This window comes from Perca fluviatilis, chromosome 10 (genome assembly GCF_010015445.1).
Source record: "Perca fluviatilis chromosome 10, GENO_Pfluv_1.0, whole genome shotgun sequence".
Classification (NCBI taxonomy): Eukaryota; Metazoa; Chordata; class Actinopteri; order Perciformes; family Percidae; genus Perca; species Perca fluviatilis.
The window spans coordinates 16,084,313-16,104,296 of record NC_053121.1 but is presented as its reverse complement, the minus strand read 5'-3'; the positions used below and the strand labels follow the sequence as shown (position 1 = coordinate 16,104,296).

At 41.3% G+C, this 19,984-nt stretch overlaps 1 protein-coding gene across 4 annotated transcripts in view; it reads left to right on the top strand.

The window, feature by feature from the left end:
• Positions 1–502: 502 nt before the first annotated feature.
• Positions 503–19,984, top strand: part of unc5a (unc-5 netrin receptor A) — a 143,598-nt gene continuing 124,116 nt past the window's right edge. For 2 of the 4 annotated variants that reach the window (XM_039812817.1, XM_039812816.1), the window contains exon 1: positions 505–1,092. In XM_039812817.1, the coding sequence (XP_039668751.1) occupies positions 1,002–1,092 (91 nt within the window). In that variant the 5' untranslated portion in view covers positions 505–1,001. Of the gene's footprint in view, positions 1,093–19,984 lie in introns of all 4 variants that reach the window. The other 2 variants (XM_039812815.1, XM_039812819.1) reach the window with 2 other exon arrangements.

Sequence of the window (19,984 nt, the reverse complement as noted above, 5' to 3'; positions counted from 1 at the left end):
AGCACTCCGCTGACACCCCCTAGAAAATAAGAAAAAAAAAAGCTATCTGGAACATAAGTCACATCCTGGTCTGAGTTTGCTGACAGGTGTACACTCTGGTGGGAGCGCTAATCCTCCTGTTTCTTCATCATCTGATGTGCTGCAGCACGCACGCAAAACCTCAAGACAAAACAGAGGCATATGCAACTGAAACTCAATGACATGCAGATGTGATCTGTGTGAATTTGTATGCAAAGCACCAATCTGATTCCTATCATACAAGGCTGGTCATGTCATATCCATCATTTTCATGTAAGGCAGAAGATATGAAAAGCACACTTGCGAGGATGCGGATGAAATAATTTCCATTCTGTAGTGCATTGCCAATATGCGGTTAGTTATGCTTATTCAAGATATGTAAATGGATGCTTAAGGGGGAAAAAAACAACATATAACAGCAGGGCGCGCTCAACACGCTCCATTCCCAGCGAGCACGCAGGATCCGCTCCTGGTTTTGCTGCTCCGCTCATCGCAGCTACACACCTTCCCTCACTCTCAATAGTCCGGCGTTGCCGTGCAAGCAGATGTTCTTCCTCTGATGCCAATTCTTACAATTTTCGCATTTGGATGAAGGTATTCTTTTGCGCGAAAGGCTGCAAAGTGGTCAAGAAGCAACAGAAACTGCCTCCCTCTTCGGCTCAGTGAGAGAGGGGGAGTTGTGAACGGATAGCTGCTTTGGAGAAATATACAGCACAGTAAAAACGAGCGGCGGCGAGCAGGCAGCAGTTTATTTACCACACCTGTGATGCGTTGTTCTGAGCAACGAAGACGCACGGCTGGGGTAGGCTACTGATGGCCACGATACGGCGGGAGGAGGCTATGTGCTGAGGAAAAGACTTGGGGCGTTGTGAACAAAGCGTTAAGTGATACAGAGGACACTTAAGAAGCCCAGTGTGCCAGTGTTTCATCTCTGCTCGCTGCCTTTTGAAACTTGGGTTGATTTTAAAAAAAAAAACACGAAGATGCCCTTACTTCTGGGCCCCTTTGTCCGCTGTAGGTTCAGCGCTACGCTCCTTGTGCTCTGGCTCGGCTTCGCTGTCTTCACCTGCACTGGTGAGTTTCAGCAGATAATTTACGCTTTTGGTTATCCGCTTGTTAAACATGAATTTGTCTCGGTGGGAAAGCCACAGTAAGTAAAGAGAGGCTGCACTCGACAAGTTGTTCGCTTGCGTTTTTTTTGTTTTTTTGCCGAAATGTATAGCCGCGCGTGACAGAGCACGTTGTTGGCAGTCGTTATTGTTCTATAATTTGCTAGCACTCTACGCTCATCAATTAGCCTGCACCTTCAAGGTTACGTAGGAGAGAGTGCCCCACACACGTGTCAACCAAGGTTAAAACTTGAGGCAAACGTCAGCTATTACTATCCTCCTTTCATATGTTGCTAATATGTTTTATTTTAAGCAGCGCCGTGCAGCGTAGAGCATGTGTTTTATCCCCACTGTCGTGACTGTAAGGGAAGTTAGAGCTACACCTGCTTGGAAGGAGCAAACCTGCACTATAAGATGTTTTACAGACGGGCCCGTGAACAAATAAAATGCGGTCCTCCGTAACACATCGCTCCTTTTCATACTGTCACATAAACAACCTTCACTATATTTTTTGCGAGTCTAGCTCCAATATCCCTACGCTAATCATTTTTGTTATTAAATCTTTGAGCTGTGTGGTTATAGAGCGGACTGGGCAAACCGTATATTCAGAGCCTGTGTATTCATCCATCTATAGCCGGCTGCTCTGCTGCAAACAGGATCATTCAACTCTCCACGTTTCTCTCCGGCCAGGACTCGTTCCTGCTGCATTTGCAGTATGGTGACAGCTTTACGGAGTTGCTAGACGATCTACTCGCACTGATGAGTTACATTTTATGATGTCGCCTCTTGGCCAGACACCACCGATTGCATGCAAATGTGCTTTGATGTACAAAACAATCACCAACAGTGGGATGAGCTGAAGTACTCTGACTGGAGATAAGTTTCCCTCAGCAGCTCCAAATAAGCCATTTAGGGAGTGTATATAATGCAGTTTGATTTCCTTTCTACTCAATCAGGTTTTTCATTTCAAAAATGAAAAAAATGCTCATTATAATAGATGCTCATTATAATATATTTATCGACAATGCTCCAAATGACCGTTTAATTTTGTATGACAACCCACCATAACAGACTGCTGGCCATTGACCCTTAATACTACAGGTCACTCTATAGTGCACAGTCAAGCCAGTCAAATCAATAATTTGATTAATTCTAGCAGTTGCCCATAATGCACCATTTCACTCGTCATCCATTTGACTATCTTTTAAAACACTTTATTCCACTCAGTCTCCCTGATGCTAAATATCATCCTCATAATGCCACACAGCTGGAAGCAGCTGGTGAGCATCTAAAACACGAGCATTTCACACATCATTTGCCTTGCACTTGTTTCCAAACTGTTAACCTTGCTTTGGACAGAAGGCAAACATGTTAAAGTTGGTGTAATTGTGTCTCTTGCTTCAGGACACTTGAGATGATGAATTAAGAGGGCTTTTCTCTTGCATTAATTAGTGTATAATTATGAATATATTAGTATTAAATAAACAGTCATGCTCTAGGGACCTCATATATCAAGCTAAGTAAGTGAGTGCAGTGGTATTTACAAGTCATTTTATGATGCATGTTGGAACTGATATATTTAGATTGGGTTGCTGGGTTATATGGGTGGCGTAGTGGTTCAGTTGCCTCACATGAAGAAGTTACTCAGGGCCTTGGTTCTGTGCGGAGATTGCGTGTTCTTCCCGTGTTCATACGGCTTTCCTTCCACAGTCCCAAGACCAGCTTTATGTCAAGATTTCAAATGCCCATGTACTTGATACTGTTCGTCTGTTTCTTTGTTCACTCTGTGATAGACTGGAGCTGTGTCCAGGGTGTTTCCCTGCCTTTCACTCAATGCATGCTGGGATAGGCTCCCACCCCTTCTGTGACCCTGAATAGCAATGAGCCAGTTCATAAAATAGATGAATAAGTATAGAGGTCAAATTGTTTTATTGTCTTCCGTTTCACATTTCTAGGCAGACCCCTCTCCCTATTTTAGTGTGTCACTCTTGATCATATATTAGGTCAGTACAAGCATCCTTCTGAGCTCCCATCACAGCTCACAGGCTGCTTTTATAGGACAGCACGAGTTCCAGAAATGGATCGGAAGGTAATTTGGTAGCCAATTCTTTCCACATCAGGGCTGGGACAGTCTCAGCTGAGATCAGTCGAGCTATCCTCCGCAGAGAGGCAAGGCGCTGACACGGCATTCTTTTTGTATCAAAAGACAACTTGTCTTTTTTGCAGGAAAACATAACTCGGTCAGTAATAAAGGTAGTCCTGTCAATCTAGATTTGAGGTGTGTGTGTGTGTGTGTGTGTGTGTGTGTGTGTGTGTGTGTGTGTGTGTGTGTGTGTGTGTGTGTGTGTGTGTGTGTGTGTGTGTGTGTGTGTGTGTGTGTGTGTGTGTGTGTGTGTGTGTGTGTGTGTGTGTGTGTGTGTGTGTGTCCATTGGGTGTAAACCTTGTGGTGATGCAAGGAGATATGGCCATTAAGTGACAACATCCAGAGATCTATTGCATAATACAGAAATTTGTGAGTTCCCATTTATTTGTACAGTAATATAAGGGATTCTTATGCCGGAATTTGGCAGCCACTTTTGTCTCTCCTCATTGACTCACTAAAGAATGCGATAAGGAGAGCGAAAGCTGGAATTAACATAATTTATTGGGGGAAATTGCCTTCTGGTCAAAGGAATTTAAAACCACTTTGTTTCTGTCCCATAGCTAATGCATGGCAAATGATCACCATGTATTTGCAGGGATATGGTCTTTTACAGGAAAGTGATAATTTACTAACTGAAAGAGTTTTTGTTCCCTCTAGTCATGGCTGATGAATTCAAATGACACAGACAACAGATGACTCGTGCACTGGGGGGAGGGGTATATAAAATTATTTATTTTCTCAACTGCTTATACTCCCCCAGTAAATTAGCATGATGTACAAATGCAGAATATATCATGCAAGGAGGCGATTACACTTTTGTAAAAAAACGTAATAAATTAAAATGATTTCACAGGAGTACAAATGCGTGTTGTGAATATTAGGCTTCTTACAGAATTTGAGTTGGACAATATGACAATGAAGAATAGAGTTGAATTGCTTTTTTGCAGGACAGAGCTGATCAAATGTATTGCTTTTTTAATTCACTTTTCATCACATTAATATGTCTGAAAGAATGAATACAGGTGAACTGAATAAATAGTCTTCCTATCCCAAGTCTTGCAAAATAGAATTTCTTCAGTTTGAGTTACTGTGATTAATGGAGGCAGCAATAATAGTTCAGCATAAATTAATACAAGGTAAACCGTGCATGTCAAAACAGGTCAGCTTTAAACAAATGTTGCCTTATCTTTCAGAAGGCTATGTCCCTGTGCTTATCATTTGCAAATGGCAATCTTGAGGAGTAAAGGAAGGACACAGGCGTTGCCGAGGACACATGGCGGATGAACCTTGCAGAGGGGAGGAGTTGGTGTTATTTTCTGCAGCCTGTGCAGAGGCCCTGCGAAGGCACTACATCTCTGTCAAACTCTGCCCTTTTGTTTCAATTACCCCATTTCTATGATTCAGGTCTATGTGTGAGCGCTTAGGGGTTGAAGTCGGGCTGTTTCCCTCCTAAAAATGCGTTGCACCATCAGTGCTTTTCTATCTAGGCATCATCAAGTTGACCTTTCACCTCTGATGTGGGATGAGATTACACTATGTTTCAATGGGAACCTGGACCATACAGTCATTCATGGAAGGCCACAGTGTCTGACATAGTATCAGCAATTGGGAGATTGCCCTTATGTAGCCTCATATACCCAAGGGCCACCAATGAGAAGTCTGGATCAGCTTGTTGAGCTGAGTCCTGAGTCTTTTCTCTGGAGGGTCTAATCGAATGTTCTTTTCCTGGGTCATTCTCTCTCTCTCTCTCTCTCTCTCTCTCTCTCTCTCTCTCTCTCTCTCTCTCTCTCTCTCTCTCTCTCATATGGAGAGAATGAACATGCAATGTTGATCCTGCTGGAAAAAAATTCACCTTAGCAAAGAACATGGGACATGTCAAGGTTGATTTCATGGAAGTCAATCACAATAGAATAGATAATATTCCTTCCCTAGAATCTTTTGGCTGTTTTGTTGACTCTTGGTAACCAGGAAATGGATATGTCGGGCAGTTTGATGTGTGCTAGCCTTAGATGCAGTATTTGTGTGAAAACACAAATTTGTGTGTTTTTGTTGTACCAGTGTATTATTAAAATTTTAAGAAAAAGGAATATGCAGTGATATTAACCGTTACGGTACGTGCTTCAAATTATACCGTGATATAAATTTTAGGCCATACCCCCCCCCCAGCCCTAGTTTTTAGTATACATGATGTGCTGTTTGGCTGCTCACTTTGTACAGTGAGAATAGTGGTGTCTTAGTAGATGTTCCCAGAATCCTTCCTGTTCACTTAGTGATCAATACTCTTCTCCAAATGGTTAATTGGCTATCAGTCACTGTCAGAGAAAGCGCTTAGAAACCCAGAGGTGTCTTGGTGCAGCTCATAATAAGAGAGTGTCCAGTCCTCTGGGTCCTCTTCTGGCCTTTCCTTCAGGCCAGGTGGTGGCTGGGGAAAAGCGCATCTGAATGCAATATGGTGAGCCATAGATTAATAGTTTCTTAGTAGGGCCACCAGGGAGCGATGTGAAAGCCACTTCCACTTCATCATACAATGGACTGGATGGAAAGTCTGCAGAGCATGTGGTGGGAAAGGAACTTTAAAACCGTGTGAAGGTCCTGCAAATGTGACAAGAACTGACATTTTGTGGATGATATCAGTTTTAATGTCCTTGTGTAAAATCCTTATTTTTTTTAGGTAAGTTAACATTTTCATGTAATAAGGAGACATTCTCATTTGAATTATAGCGGCTTGTAGTCTTAAGTTACAAGATAATGAGACTTTAGTCTGCTACTTCAACCTTGAAGAGAAAACACACCTCCAACCAAATGTATGGCTCATTGTTATGCTTCCCCCTCTTTAGCATGACATGTAAAATACATAATTAGAAATCACCTAAGGCTACCCAGACAGGCCTGCTGGCGCTTGATTGGCAAGGGTATCTGAGGGAGGTCCGGCTCATTCTGAGCCAGAATTTGTCATCTTGAAGTGATTTTGTTGACAAGACAGGAGGCACAGTGACCTTTCCTAATTATGTGTATGTGTCCAGGCACTGATGCCTTAGGCAAGCAATTCAACTGAGTCAACAGAGCGTGGACTCTCAGAGCACATTCAAGTCCAGACAGCATGTTGTGTGATGTAAGGTTAGAATATGCTGGGTTTAGCAACAAGCTAGTTAAAGGGACACTTCGCCGATTTAGCATTAAGCTTTGTATCAGTAGAAACCCGGTAGTATTTTTGAATGACCGTGCTTCCCTCCCTCATGTCCCCCTGAGAGGGGAGATGACGAGATGAGATTGCCTCAGATGACGCAAAATGACGATTTTTGCGTCATCTGAGGCTTTTTTGCCCAGAGGCAAAAGACTACAGCCAGTATTAGGAGCCTCTTCCGCATAGCCCAAAGGGGGTTGGACTGTCGGCTTTTCCCCGAGATTGCCGAGGAAAACACGAGTGTCAGCCATCTTGAATCCTCGCTTAGCTTCTCAGCAGGAGCAGAAACTTTTCATCCCGAAGGAAATTTTAGAACAACAATTAAGTGCATTCAAACTACCCCACACGTGTACCACCGGGATACATTGGTACAGATCGGAGAATATGCAGGACACTTTATTACAGACGCAATACTCGACACACTAAGCGAGCTTCGCCTGCATGGAGACCAGCGGTGGTGCTTGATGCCTCTGGCCGGTAAAGAGACCTCATCAGCGGTGAGCGTTGAACGAGTGTGCCGGTGGAAAGCTAACGCTAGCCGGCCACCTGTTCCACCAATACTGCTTGCAAGTGTCCGCTCATTAAACAAACTGGACTACATCCAACTTCAACGAAACTCCCAACGTGAGTTCAGAGACTGCTGTGTTTTTGTTGTTGGAAATATTGCTGTGGACAATCCAGCCTGCTGCTCTGTCACCGGGTAAGACTACTAGTGGAGGTGGGCTGTGTTAACACGCACTACCTGTTGCAGAAATGGGGTGATTTGCATCCAACTAACTGCTAACTGCTGGTGGAGTTTGACTGTAAAATGCCGACCATTCTACATCCCACGCAAATTTACGGCTGTGTTTATACTCTATGTTTATACCACAGCCTACCAAGAGCTAATGCTAGTAGCTATGTGTTAGCCTTCTTTTATGGCTTGGTTGAATTCTAATGTAGAATGCGGTCTGTTATTTTCTTGTTATACCATGGTCTGGGTGAATACTCAATTCTGATTGGCTGCAGGGTGTCCATTAAAAAGTGATATAGGACACCTACTAAAGGAGTTCGGTGAAACTGACTGTTTACTGTTCTAAATTAATGCGCTACATTAAATCAATAAGGAAATGTGGATTTATTATTTCCAACTCGTCCTCTGAACACCACAGGATGGCGCTAAAACACACAGGCTGCAAGAAGTAAGTTATACTGACCCTCTGGACTGACTTTGTTTCACAGAGAATAATGTTATCTCACATATCTCAGCTCGCTGCTTCAGGCTGCGCCGCTGCAGCCGACAGCAACGTTACACATCGCGTATCAAATTCTTCGTAAAAGTCGTTATATTGTTTTGGGGACAATGACATGGCTGGATAGCTAGCTTGTCTTGTTGTTCAACATACTGTCAAATTATTCTTACTGATTGCCAACTGTACACAATGTTATTGACTTTGGATCTTGCTAGCATAGCGTTAGCTTTCTGGCTCATAGCTAAACTGAAGTGTTCTATCAGCTGAGCGGACTATATAAATATCTCCGGTTGCTAAGGGAGGCAAGTCGTATCTAAGGTTCTTCCTAATTCCTGGTGGAGAGAACAACGTTTGCATTGCATAAGAATCTGATGGATGGGAATGATTGTTCCAGGTATTAGTCAAACCGTCAGGCGTAACCAGGGAAACTGAGTTATTGTTTGGATAAACTTTAGATTTCGATTGTAAAACTAATTAAAATATGAACTAATGTTTTAAAAATATGTTATTTGGCAAGTGACCATGGTATAAGCGGAGGCTTATACCATCGGACGGTCGGACGGTTCACGCCTCGCCGTCGTCCATTAATACCTGACAATGGACACCTCGTCGGGCATTAACCCTTACATAACAGACCGCTGCTAAGGATAACACACCGTTGCCATGCATAGCAGAGTGTTGCCATGCATAGCAGAGCGTTGCCATGGACACAGTTCTGTTCACTCTGGAGCTATCAATCAATCCGCTGAAAGAAGTCTGGATAATGTATCAGCTGTGGCAAAAAAGTATATATTTTAAATGTGTAACATCACTTGAAACGTTTTTTCATGTATATGGTTGAAATGACAATAAAACACACTTGTTGAGTTGATCGCCTCACTGTCTGTCTGTAAAGGGTAGGCGTGGCTTGGGAGTAGACGCTAAAGCAGCAAAGCAAGTGCGTTCTGGGATTTGGTGTCTTTCATCCACATGAGCCAAAAACACATTTTCTGGCTTTTCTTGGCCTAGAAGCCACCAATTTCAAAAATAATTTCACATTTCTACTACATAAGTGACCCAATTTAAATATATATTCATCTTTCCAATGATGAAATATTCCTTTAATAATTCAGTATTGATACAACATAACTGTCATCTGTGTCACCTTTTGCTCATAGATGTGTCAAGAAACTGAAAGAGCCTTCTTCTTCCGCTCGTACCCTGAAATCATCACCAAAAGTCATTCTGATGTTATGCTATGCAAGTTGATTCCCGCAAAACATGAACCATTTATCATGCACCCTAAATGTGTGGCAGCGAGCTAGAACAGCCTCTCTGATCTATGTAGGTCCCTCTGTTATTGTTTTTCCCAAACAAACCATTTCCCGATGTGAAATGAGGTCTGAACATTACAGATTCAAAGCTTAAAGCTAAGCAGCAGATTTTCTTGGCAAGGCCATCAGGAACACCAGGCTCACGGAAAACACATTCAAGTCCTTACTCCAGTAGAATTAATCATGACAACACACAGCCACCATTGAGGCTAGATGCTCCCTTTTTTTTACAGCACGCCTTGCACTTGATTATGGCTTCCATGGATTTAAATGTCCACTGACTGCATTCATGTTGAATCAAAGTGTGTTTTCATGCCTGCAGTTTCTTGTCACCAGTGCTTCAATTTTCAAAAGATGAGTTACCCACTGATTTACAATCCTGTGTTTCAGGCAGAATTAATATTGATTAATATTAATATTTGGTGATGTTAGAGAAATGGATCCTTATTTGAAGTATTCAGTTATAGTAAGAATGACACTGATTTCAAATCCGAAACTGCAATATTTATGTCATTTGGATGACAGTTTACATTCTGAACCTTGCCCATTATGTTCATTTTGATAAAATGGAACTTCTCCTGTACTTTTCATTTGTCAAGTATTTAATTCCCACAGGAGTATACAAAAATAGACTTTACCATGTGGTTATTTCATTGAATTACCTGAAAACATGCTATATTGTGATATATCGTTATCGAGATATGAAATTGCCTATATCATGATCGAAGATGTATTCTGAATTTTATTTCAAATAAAATATTTACAACAGAACCCCAATAAGTTGTAATCATTTAGGTGCCATGCTGTCACAAATGCTGAATGTGAACACTCCCATTTTCTGTAGTTGTATGTCAGACCTGTGCCAAAACATAAGCAGAAAACTAAGAGGTTGGTGGAAGCCAATCAAGATCCATTTAAAGCAGCCTTTTCCCTTGTTCCTGTTTATTTAAAAGTCTTCCAGCATACAACCCTCGTAAACATGTAAAGTTCTCTTCCTCCTCTGGTTTTTCAGTGGGCTACATTTGTAAGTACTGGACTACCGTAAGCACTATTTACTGTATCATTAGATACCCATATTGGATTTGTTCAGTTAAAAGCTGGCAGGCAATGAGATCCAATATGTACTATCCTCTTGGAGAGAACATCTTGTCATAATCCACTTTAAAAAACTGACAGTAACAGTGGTGAATGTTTGATCAAGCCTACGGGAGTTACTTGTGAACCAACTGTTGAAATTAAAAATGTGTTATGATTTTCTGGTATGTCCCCAGTTTTCCAGGGGCTACTTGTGATTATGTGATGCTGTAGCAACATTTTCTGATAAATCAACACTGGATTTACTAACCAGGCACACTTTTAAGATCTTGTATATAATAAAGTCTATCAACCTGGAAATAAAAAGAAGGCTCCCCACTAGTTCAGAAAGTCAACACAAGTAAACAAGAAAACAAACAGGACAGGGTCAGCCACTCCCACCGGTCTTTGCACAGTATACCATGCAATTATCATATTATCATTAACTCTTTTTATTTTTATTTGTTTTATTTAAATGTAAACACATCTAAAAGTATTTAAACCTTCAACTGCATTGTTCTAAGCTGATGGAGTTTGCTCAGTTGTCATTGAGATGGCTCAGTTGTTAGGCGACCTAAGTATTGGATATCTGTCAAATTATAACAGGTTGTTGTGTTTGGATGGGAGATGGGTCTGATCTTGTGCTGATAGCCGATTTTAAAAAGCAAAGCATTGCAAGGAAAGTCATGTTCACAGGCCAAAAAGTGTCTCAACTTTTGTCTCATTTATTTTTAATTAAGCTTTAGTCATGTATACAGTTTGTTGAAATACCTTTTCATTAGTACAGTCTTGGGTTGAGTCTGCTGGGTGCAGTCAATTGGATGGATTTACACTGACATCAGCAAGAAATTGGGTGTGGGAGGATAGAAGATATATTGCAGTTCTTGTTAGTGTTCAAGTCTCCTCTGTCAAAAAGACAGTATGATGTCACCATACTGTAGTGCTTCCACTCTGGCCTAGCAGATGCTACTTTAGCTTAATTGGACACTGAATAATGTGTATTTGCTGGTATGGTGTTTTATAGACTAGAAAGTGCTTTTACAGATTATTGATTGTAATTTTGCCGTTGCTTCTTGTGGGTGTTGGCACGGTTCAACTCATTCAGTAAAAACAACAAAGCTCTGTTCAATTTGTTCATTTAATTAATTTGCCTAACATGCATTTGGGGCGGGCAGACATCTGGTGACCAATAAACAAGAATCTAAGGAGTTGATTTTTTCGATTTGGGTGTGCAATTTCAAGCAGTGATTGAATGTACTCTAACTGAGCTCAGTTCATACAATATTGTTAACGGCTCCTCTAATTACTTTATCCATCCTTTATTTCTGAGTCACTGTAGTACATTTTTACTCCCAATTCAGAATACCTCATCACTCATAAGCTAAAGACACTACAGAGAAGGATTCATCTCAATTATTGCAGATTTGACAAAACTAATTGGAGCTGAAAAGTCAATTGGGATGAACCAGGTATGACTTAGTGAAAAATGATTTGTATGATTTGTTAGATTCAAGGGCTCATGGATTAGGTTTTGAATACTAAGGGTTATCACCCAACCAGAATTTGAAACAATACAATACAGTATAAAATCGACAACATGGCAAAAAGAAGAAAAAAAAAAGCAGTTTTGGTAAGACTTTCTGCACTCACTGCTGGTACAGAAAGTCACTGAACACATACCAACATATTTGTAAAATGATAATGATTGTTTGATTGAAAATCAAAAAGCATTTTCTTCTGCTTCAGTACTTATAGCGATACTATCCAATGTATAATTAACTGAGATAGTATCATTTTAAACATGTTGGAAGTATCGATACTTTTTACAACCTTATGGAATAACCTGATAAACTCATGAACTGATCTTAGCTTAATATCAAAACATTTGTGATGTTTGAAGCATGTCTGTGCGTCTGCACATTACCAGTCCAGTGGGGATCACAGAATCATCCCAAAAGTGGTGGCAAAATGTAAATTGTACTTTATTTGATGGTGGTGTTTTTAATCCTGAATCCTGAGCAGCATTGTAAGTCACACTGCATAAGAGAGTCTGTCAAATGTTGTATATGTAACTGGGATGACAATAGCCAACGGAGTTTACAGTGAGGTGGAACACACTGGGTCTAGTTATTTTCCTCTACAGCTGTTTTCACCACTGTCAAGATATGAGATCTGTGCTCCTGATGTTGGTGACATGTCAAGTGTCAGCAAGATACAGTATTTTCCCCATTTTCTTACATGCAACCACATGCAAATACACGAGACTCTGTCCTTCGGAATATGAGGACATTTATAACTGACAGTTTGGATTTCAGGGTTTCAATTTTCAAGGTCCTTTTCTTGTGTCCTCAGTTGCACTGTAATCAAACAGGGACATATCAGCCTTGTTCTTTATATTGACAAACCACAGGCTAGTTATACCAAAATCCCCTTATCTTTACCGGAGTATTTCCTTCACATAGACTCACTGTTACACACTCAAAATTCAACTGGTGTTTCTTGAGGTATGACAAATTGTAAGTATCACCCTTTTAGAATGAATGTAACTATAAATTCTAATTCTGTTCATTTAATCTTTTTGTCGCCACTATTATCATTAATAGATGTATCCTATTTTTGCTTCTTATATGACCCTTGGACTATCTGCTCTCGCAGAGATTTTTGGTGGCATGCTCCTCTGGTCCAGCCTTCGGGGCACCAGAGGGCTCCACTGGGCCAGACTGATGTGGTGCGGCACGGGGAGGGAGGGAGCACCAGGTCCCCTTAATCTCTACCAGACATGACAACTTTATAAAGGTGCAATAATCCACAATGAATGGCTCTCTCTGGAGGGTTTGGGGGCATCTGAGTTGGAAGCAATGTCCGACTTGCATTGTGCTGCAACCTCCTGAGGGTGATCCCTCTTTTTCTTTCTATATTAGTGTCTAATGAAGAATCGGAAAGAGGGAAACTTATAAATAAATAACATAAGAGAAAACCGTAAAAGAGGGAGGGGGGAGTAGGAGAAGTGAATAATTTTTTTTTCTCTTCTTTTTCTCTGTTAATTGTTTGATGCAAAGCTGCCCCATTCTGGGATCACCCCCTCCCTTCCCACTTGGAACTGTTGCTGGGCCTCATTTAAGGTGCTTCTCACTTCCCTTATTTGACAGCTCCTCGACCGAACTGGAAGTTGTTCTGTCCCTCTTCGGTGAAGGCCGAAATATCGGTGAAGACTCAGTGAAATATCTTACTGGGACACTTGATGGAATGCAGCCATCGTTAAGGTTATCAATTTCAGCGCTGCTTTTCCTACTATGACAAGTCAAAATGTCTGCTGTGAAAAAAAGGTCCATAGGCGAGGATACGCAAGCGCAGCCTTCCCGGAAGCCGTGCTGCTGAAAGCCGTTGCTAACTCCGCCCATACAGCTGACGAATGAATAGGCTCTTTCGAGATGAATTGTGCCTCGCCTGTAAAGTGGACGAGAGCAGGCTGCAGCAGCAAGGGGTGGTGACAAAAAGCTGCGGTAAAGTCGGACGGTTTACAGCCGTCTTCAGGCTGAACAGGAAGTCACAAACACTCCTGTTGGTTCTGATTTAATAAAAGGTTATCAGACCCATATATCAGCTTGTACACAGTCTCCAGTTTTTATTATGACATTGTAGCTGTCAAAATGCTCTACATGCGATCTGTTGCTGATGTTAATAAACAACAGACTGTAGATGATCCGTAATCTGGACGGATTTAGTCTCTGATTTTTAAACGTAACTATCAGCCACACAACATTTGTTCTGTACACAATAAGCCTTTAAATCAGACAAATGGCAATTAAAATCCCTCCGATTTTAAAAACAATAAAAAGTTGCTATAAAACGTCATGTTGAGTCGATTCTGACCCAATCCGCTGTTAGATCAGCTGTGGGCCAGGCGTTTCCCAGCATGCCCTGGGTCCACCTGGGTCTTGCAGGCGGTGAAAAGTAACTGCGCTGCCTGCATTTGAAACCCGCGGCCGCCTTGACCTCATGAGGTTATCGTTGCCCACGTGTGCATGACGTCGGAGCAAGTCGGGATCAAGTCGGACACAAATCAAACCAGCATGCAACGGTGCAAACCTCGGCGGTGATCGATTCTGCGCAGACCTGGCTCATCTCGAACGAGCCTAATGTGACGCTTCAGAGGAAAGGACGTCTCATCCCTCTAAAACCCATGTACTCGTTTCCTCTCTCCTCCCATGATTTCCTTGCGTCTCTCACATGCTTCCTCGGTGGGACGGACTGAGACGCGAGGAAGGGAGGCAAGTTGAGGAGGCAGGGATGCAATTTAAGGGAAATGAGAAGCACCTAGTGTTTACCTCCAGGGCCTCACCTCCATTTACCTTTTTTTATTTTTTTAGCAAATCAACAGATCCACATACACAGCTACTCTTCAGTCTTATTATCAGAAATTGCTGCATGTCAGCCTGATTGTTACATAAAGTATACTCCACGTCGTTCACTGTTTACATATACATATTTAAACCACTCCATGCCTTTGATACCCTGAATGTACAGTACAGGCCAAAAGTTTGGACACACCTTCTCATTCAATGTGTTTCTTTATTTTCATGACTATTTACATTGTAGATTCTCACTGAAGGCATCAAAACTATGAATGAACACATATGGAATTATGTACTTAACAAAAAAGTGTGAAATAACTGAAAACATGTCTTATATATATATATATATATATATTTTAGATTCTTCAAAGTAGCCACTCTTTGCTTTTTTTGATAACTCTGCAAACCCTTGGTGTTCCTCAATGAGCTTCATGAGGTAGTCACCTGAAATGGTTTTCACTTCACAGGTGTGCTTTGTCAGGGTTAATTAGTGGAATTTTTTCCCTTATTAATAAAAAAGCAAAGGGTGGCTAGTTTTGATGCCTTCAGTGAGAATCTACAATGTAAATAGTCATGAAAATAAAAAGGAAACGCATTGAATGAGGTGTGTCCAAACTTTTGGCCTGTACTGTATGTATAACCCATATTTATAATCTATATATTTAACTGATACAGTAAATATACACTGTCTTGCAGTGTGTGTACAACTTTGTACACACAAGTACACATGTTTCGCGCGAAAGAAAAAAGACTTGCCAAAGTTAGTTACTATGTGTTAGACTGTCTGTGACTGAGTAACCTTTTCCATTGTTGTTGCGGTTCCTCAGTTGGAATCTCAAGTGTTGTTATAAATCATCTTATTTTCTATCTTTAATAAGTTTACAGGGTCAGACTTCAGACCATGTCCCTGAATCAACCCCCTTAATGTGAGATGGAAGTGCCACTGTAATAATTGTGAGATTAGACGGTCCATACTTGGCTATTTAAAATAATATTTCTGGATTTTAAATTACCTGACTGAGAACTTGGACGGATTGGTTTCAGGCTGAATCATCACAAAGCCAAATGCAATTTGGCTTATTTTCTAATTTCTTGGTCTGCGACATACACTGCATATGGCTTTGCTCTGCCATTTCCACTATAGTAATGATTAAATAATAACTTTGCTGGTTGAGTCAGATTATTTTTTGAAAATGGCAGTGTTCTTTAGTTTTTTTTTTTTTTTCCTGCAGAAATGTTGCACTGTGAAATCTTAAGCTTTTACACAGAAGAAAGGATAATTTGCTACACACAAAAAGTATTTCATCTTTTGTGCACTCTGCTACACAAGTCCCTGTTGAAAGAGCGGCTTTGTCCCACTCCTGTTCAAAGGATCAAGATAAAATTGTGAAACAAACCAGCCCGTGTACAAAAAAAAGGAACTTCCTTACTTGGATAACATTTCCAAAATCTCACAAAGGCGCTTTTCTCTTGCCTCAGCAGCCTTCAGCTTTACTTTTATCAAGCTTGTCTTACCTTTCAGATTCCATTATATTAATAAACAGCATACCTTAGCTCTCCTCACTCATTAAAGGGGGGCGAGAAGCTGACAGTAGATCATTTGGAATTACAATTTTTTGTCTGCTCTTCCATGTCAGCCATAGCCCTGTAAATCTATGACTCAGACTTCAAATAGTAAAACACATTTCCCAGCATTGAGGTAAGTGGCACTCTTTGGTTGAGATTCATGTGTGGACTTTTTTCCAACGTAAACTTGAGCATTATCTGTGCCCATCCTCTGTAACAGGCTGCCATTTTGCGTTAAGCCAGCACTGATGCATAGAGCCTCTACAGCCTGGTAGAAATTGCCAGTGCCTAAAGCAAACCGTAGGGCCTGAGGTCCCACAAGTATGAAGCAGCCAAGTAAACCCATTAACTGCCTATAGAGTGGTTTGTGGTCTTGTCTCCACATGACGGTATCCACAAATGAACCACAAGCTGATTTACTCAGTTTGTTTGGCTGTGTTAAATAACCACAGAGGAGTCAGCCCTTCACTCATTCTGTATCTGCTGGTAGAGGAAATAAAATATGTTCACATTATTTAACATTTGTGATGGAAGTAGTTGTAAAAAAGACCCTGCAGTTATAGCTAATTTATAATGTAGAACATGTGTCGTATATTACACAGTGATGCTGGTAAATCACCGCATACTGTGAGCATTTCACTTGGAAGATCTAATTTTACAAGTCTGCAGCATTTCATTTTGGGGCACTGAGGCATGATACTTTCTTACTCTGAATTCTTCTATCCCCTTCCAACATAGGATGCCCAACTGTACAAATTATTTAATCGCTAGAAGGTATTTGATTTATGCTGAGTTATCAGCTCCAAACAGGCCATGTAGCTTCTCTCTTATCATCCTACCCAGCCGCTTGCAGAATTTCTGCATGTTTTTGAGCTCAGGCCTAAATGTGATGACAATAGTCACGAACGGAACACAAAGACAAAAACTGCCACTTGCAGCAAAATGAGAGCCTCCCCCTCTCGCCTAATTTTTGTGTCGGATTTTCCTGCAGTATGTTTGACAAGACGGGCTGGCAGCTTTACGCAGTGGCACAACTCCGGCTGTCGTGGGTGCTGCCCACCCCGACCCCTGTCACACAATTAGCTTCCTGCTTCTCATATAGCTAGAACAAAGGTGAACTCTGGGAGTCAAGGCTGTGTTCAGTCAGAGCGGAGGGGTGTGTTTGACACTGTGATGACTCTAGGGCACTTTCTTGACCAGAGGAGTCGTTGGCTGTCACTAAACATCACTGTCTCCCTCCCCACTAATGGCATCTCCAGATTGTGCTATAAGGAACAAAGGCTGGTTGTATGAGATACTGAGAAAAAAATAGAGCGACCCCATTTGGGCTGCAGGCTGTGGTTTGTGACAGTGGCTGCAGACCTATAGAAGTGTCATGACAGATATGAACCAAGTAACAATTATAGGGTGATGTGCTTGAAGCTAAGCTGGCAGTTCCTTCAACAAAAAGAAGAAAAATAAGTGAATGAATAGCCTAGCGAACACATGCTTGCACACACACGCACACACACACGTAGACTGTATACTCACATGCACGTGACTGTAATTTTTCAATGTGTGAGGCTGTTAAAACTATTAAAATTAGGCAACGATAAGGGGGGAATCAAATGTTGGTGTTATTATTTCCCCCCTTTTCTGTTTTGTTTTATTCATGAGGTTAAATTCAAAAGGTCAGCGTGTTAACAAATCCAAACAGTATGCAGAATAACTACTAAATGAAATGTTATGAAGAATGATTTGTGATTTTCCTGTGGCTATGGATATAAATAAATTCAATTGACTGAGCTGAATATTTTTCCTGATAATCACTTGCTTCTGAATTAATTTTTATTATATGCAAATTTGCATTTTCCTGCCTTTAATCAATTTAAAATGTTGTGGTTTTTTTTTTGTATTGCTGCCAACCGTAAAATATGAGTTAGTCAGCAGGAGTGTATTTACTTGGTCTTCATTCAATCTTAGTTGCTGTCATGGAGTCACTGGGAGGCAAACTAAATGTGTTTAACAAGAGTTATTTTATGCTGTGGGCACTAAACACTTTAAGACAGTGATGAATCATAGCAGCATTAAGTACATTTTTAAACAACAGTTGCTAATTATGAATCCATAAACTTTTTGTTGTTGCCGTTCCTCAGTTCCTTTTTTATTTTGAGTGGGAATGTTATTTTTCTACATTGTTAATTTACCTCTTAGGGAATATTGTGTGCAAAGTCAGAATGTTGAATGTGCCACGTTCCTGCCAAGCATTGCAGGAGTACAACACTTGGCATTAGCGTCGTCACACTAAATCTCCATGACACTTGGAGTCAAAACACAAGCCTGGAAATGCAAGCCCTCCCAATGTCAAGAAATAGTTCTCTTTTCTTGGGCGGAGCTGCTAATGATTCTGACAGAATTAAGTCATTTGATCATTGAAGTATATTTCATCAAAAAAAAGCACTGCAGTTATTTAAAACCACAAGATTTGACCTGTTTTTTTTCTCTTCAAAGGCAGAGTAGTATTATCCCTTTGCCTCCCTGTTTCCTAGGTCACAGCATGCATGCCGGTCCATGTGTCTAAGTTTCCCTACAGAAGCTGCACAGAGTCCCACAGGTTTAGTTGTAATACCCTGGTTAATTCCACATGCATGTCGGGTTATTGCCGTAAAAGCTCCTGTGTCAGTTTATCCTCAATTCTGGCTCATTCTTTCATTTTCACTGATGGCTTCATTACTTTGTGTTACCATGACTGCATGTATACAGGGCTTGACATTAGCACCTGCCAACCCGCCAAATGCGGCTAGATTTCGGCAGTGGCAGGTAACAGTCACTCTCACTAGCCACTTTGGTGGATGGCATGCCTTCATATTGTAACACTGGTGGCTGTAGTAGCCTACTGTGCCCACCACCCGACACAGGAAAACAGCTGTGACCCGGTGTGCAGCAGCAGCCCACAGCCGGAGTACGGTGGCCCATACGGCACACCAGACCAGCAAGCCGCTGCGATTCCTTAAAATATCCCCCAGAGCTCCGTTCAGCGTACCCACGCGACATGGCAAGCCGAGGCAATAGTTGCGTCTGAACAGGTCATGGACTGTATTAGGTATAGGTTTGTAGAAGAGGTACAGAGAGAGCGTGCAGCAGGGCAATTTAGCAGGACATTTGGTCAGTGTGCTCCGCTTCCCGTCACCGAGGGCGCGTGCCGGCGGCTTAGTGACACTTGAGCGCTCCAAATCACTTTCAACTGCTTTCAACTAATCTTCTACACCCCTGCACCAATGAGCCTATGCATAAGAAGCTACTCTTTTATGTCTTTCTTATTCGGTTGCATGTTTTCATACAAAAAGGATCTTTATACACCTTATCTGAGCTAATGTTTGATGACTGCAGTGTTATATTTTATGTAGTCTTGATTGCGGTGTTTACAGTGCTCATTTGAATTTAAAAGGGTTGTAAATCTGGTTCTTCAAATTAATTGTAGCAAACCATAGTCAGCTTTATTCAAATAAAATGTAATTTTCCACCAAATAGCGGCTAGTGAAGATGCTGAGTGGCTAGTAGCTTTTGGAAAACCACTAGCCACAGTGGCTGGTGAGCAAAACAGTTCATTTCAAGCCCTGCATGGATACAATATGAATACAAGTGTCCATTTTTTGCTCCATCGTGGCTTTGTGTTGAGTAAAGATGCAAATGATTCAACCAAAAAAAAAAAGTTTGAATTCCTCTCTGTATTTTTTAGTTCAAAGTGGTGTTCGTGATGTTTATAGAAACAGAATTGTTCACACCGTCCCACCCACACACCCACACATTTTGTTATTCACCATGAACAGTTGGTAGCGCAGCGGTAGAAATTGAGGTTTCTGAGTTTAAAATTTTCACCCCAGTTGGCAGAGTCTGTCATGGAGTTTGTGGGTTTAAATAGCAACTGATGCTCAGTTAACCGTCTCATTTATAATTTCCACAGTGGGAGTACTGAAATATAATTTTATAGAAAGTTCTTCACCCTGAAG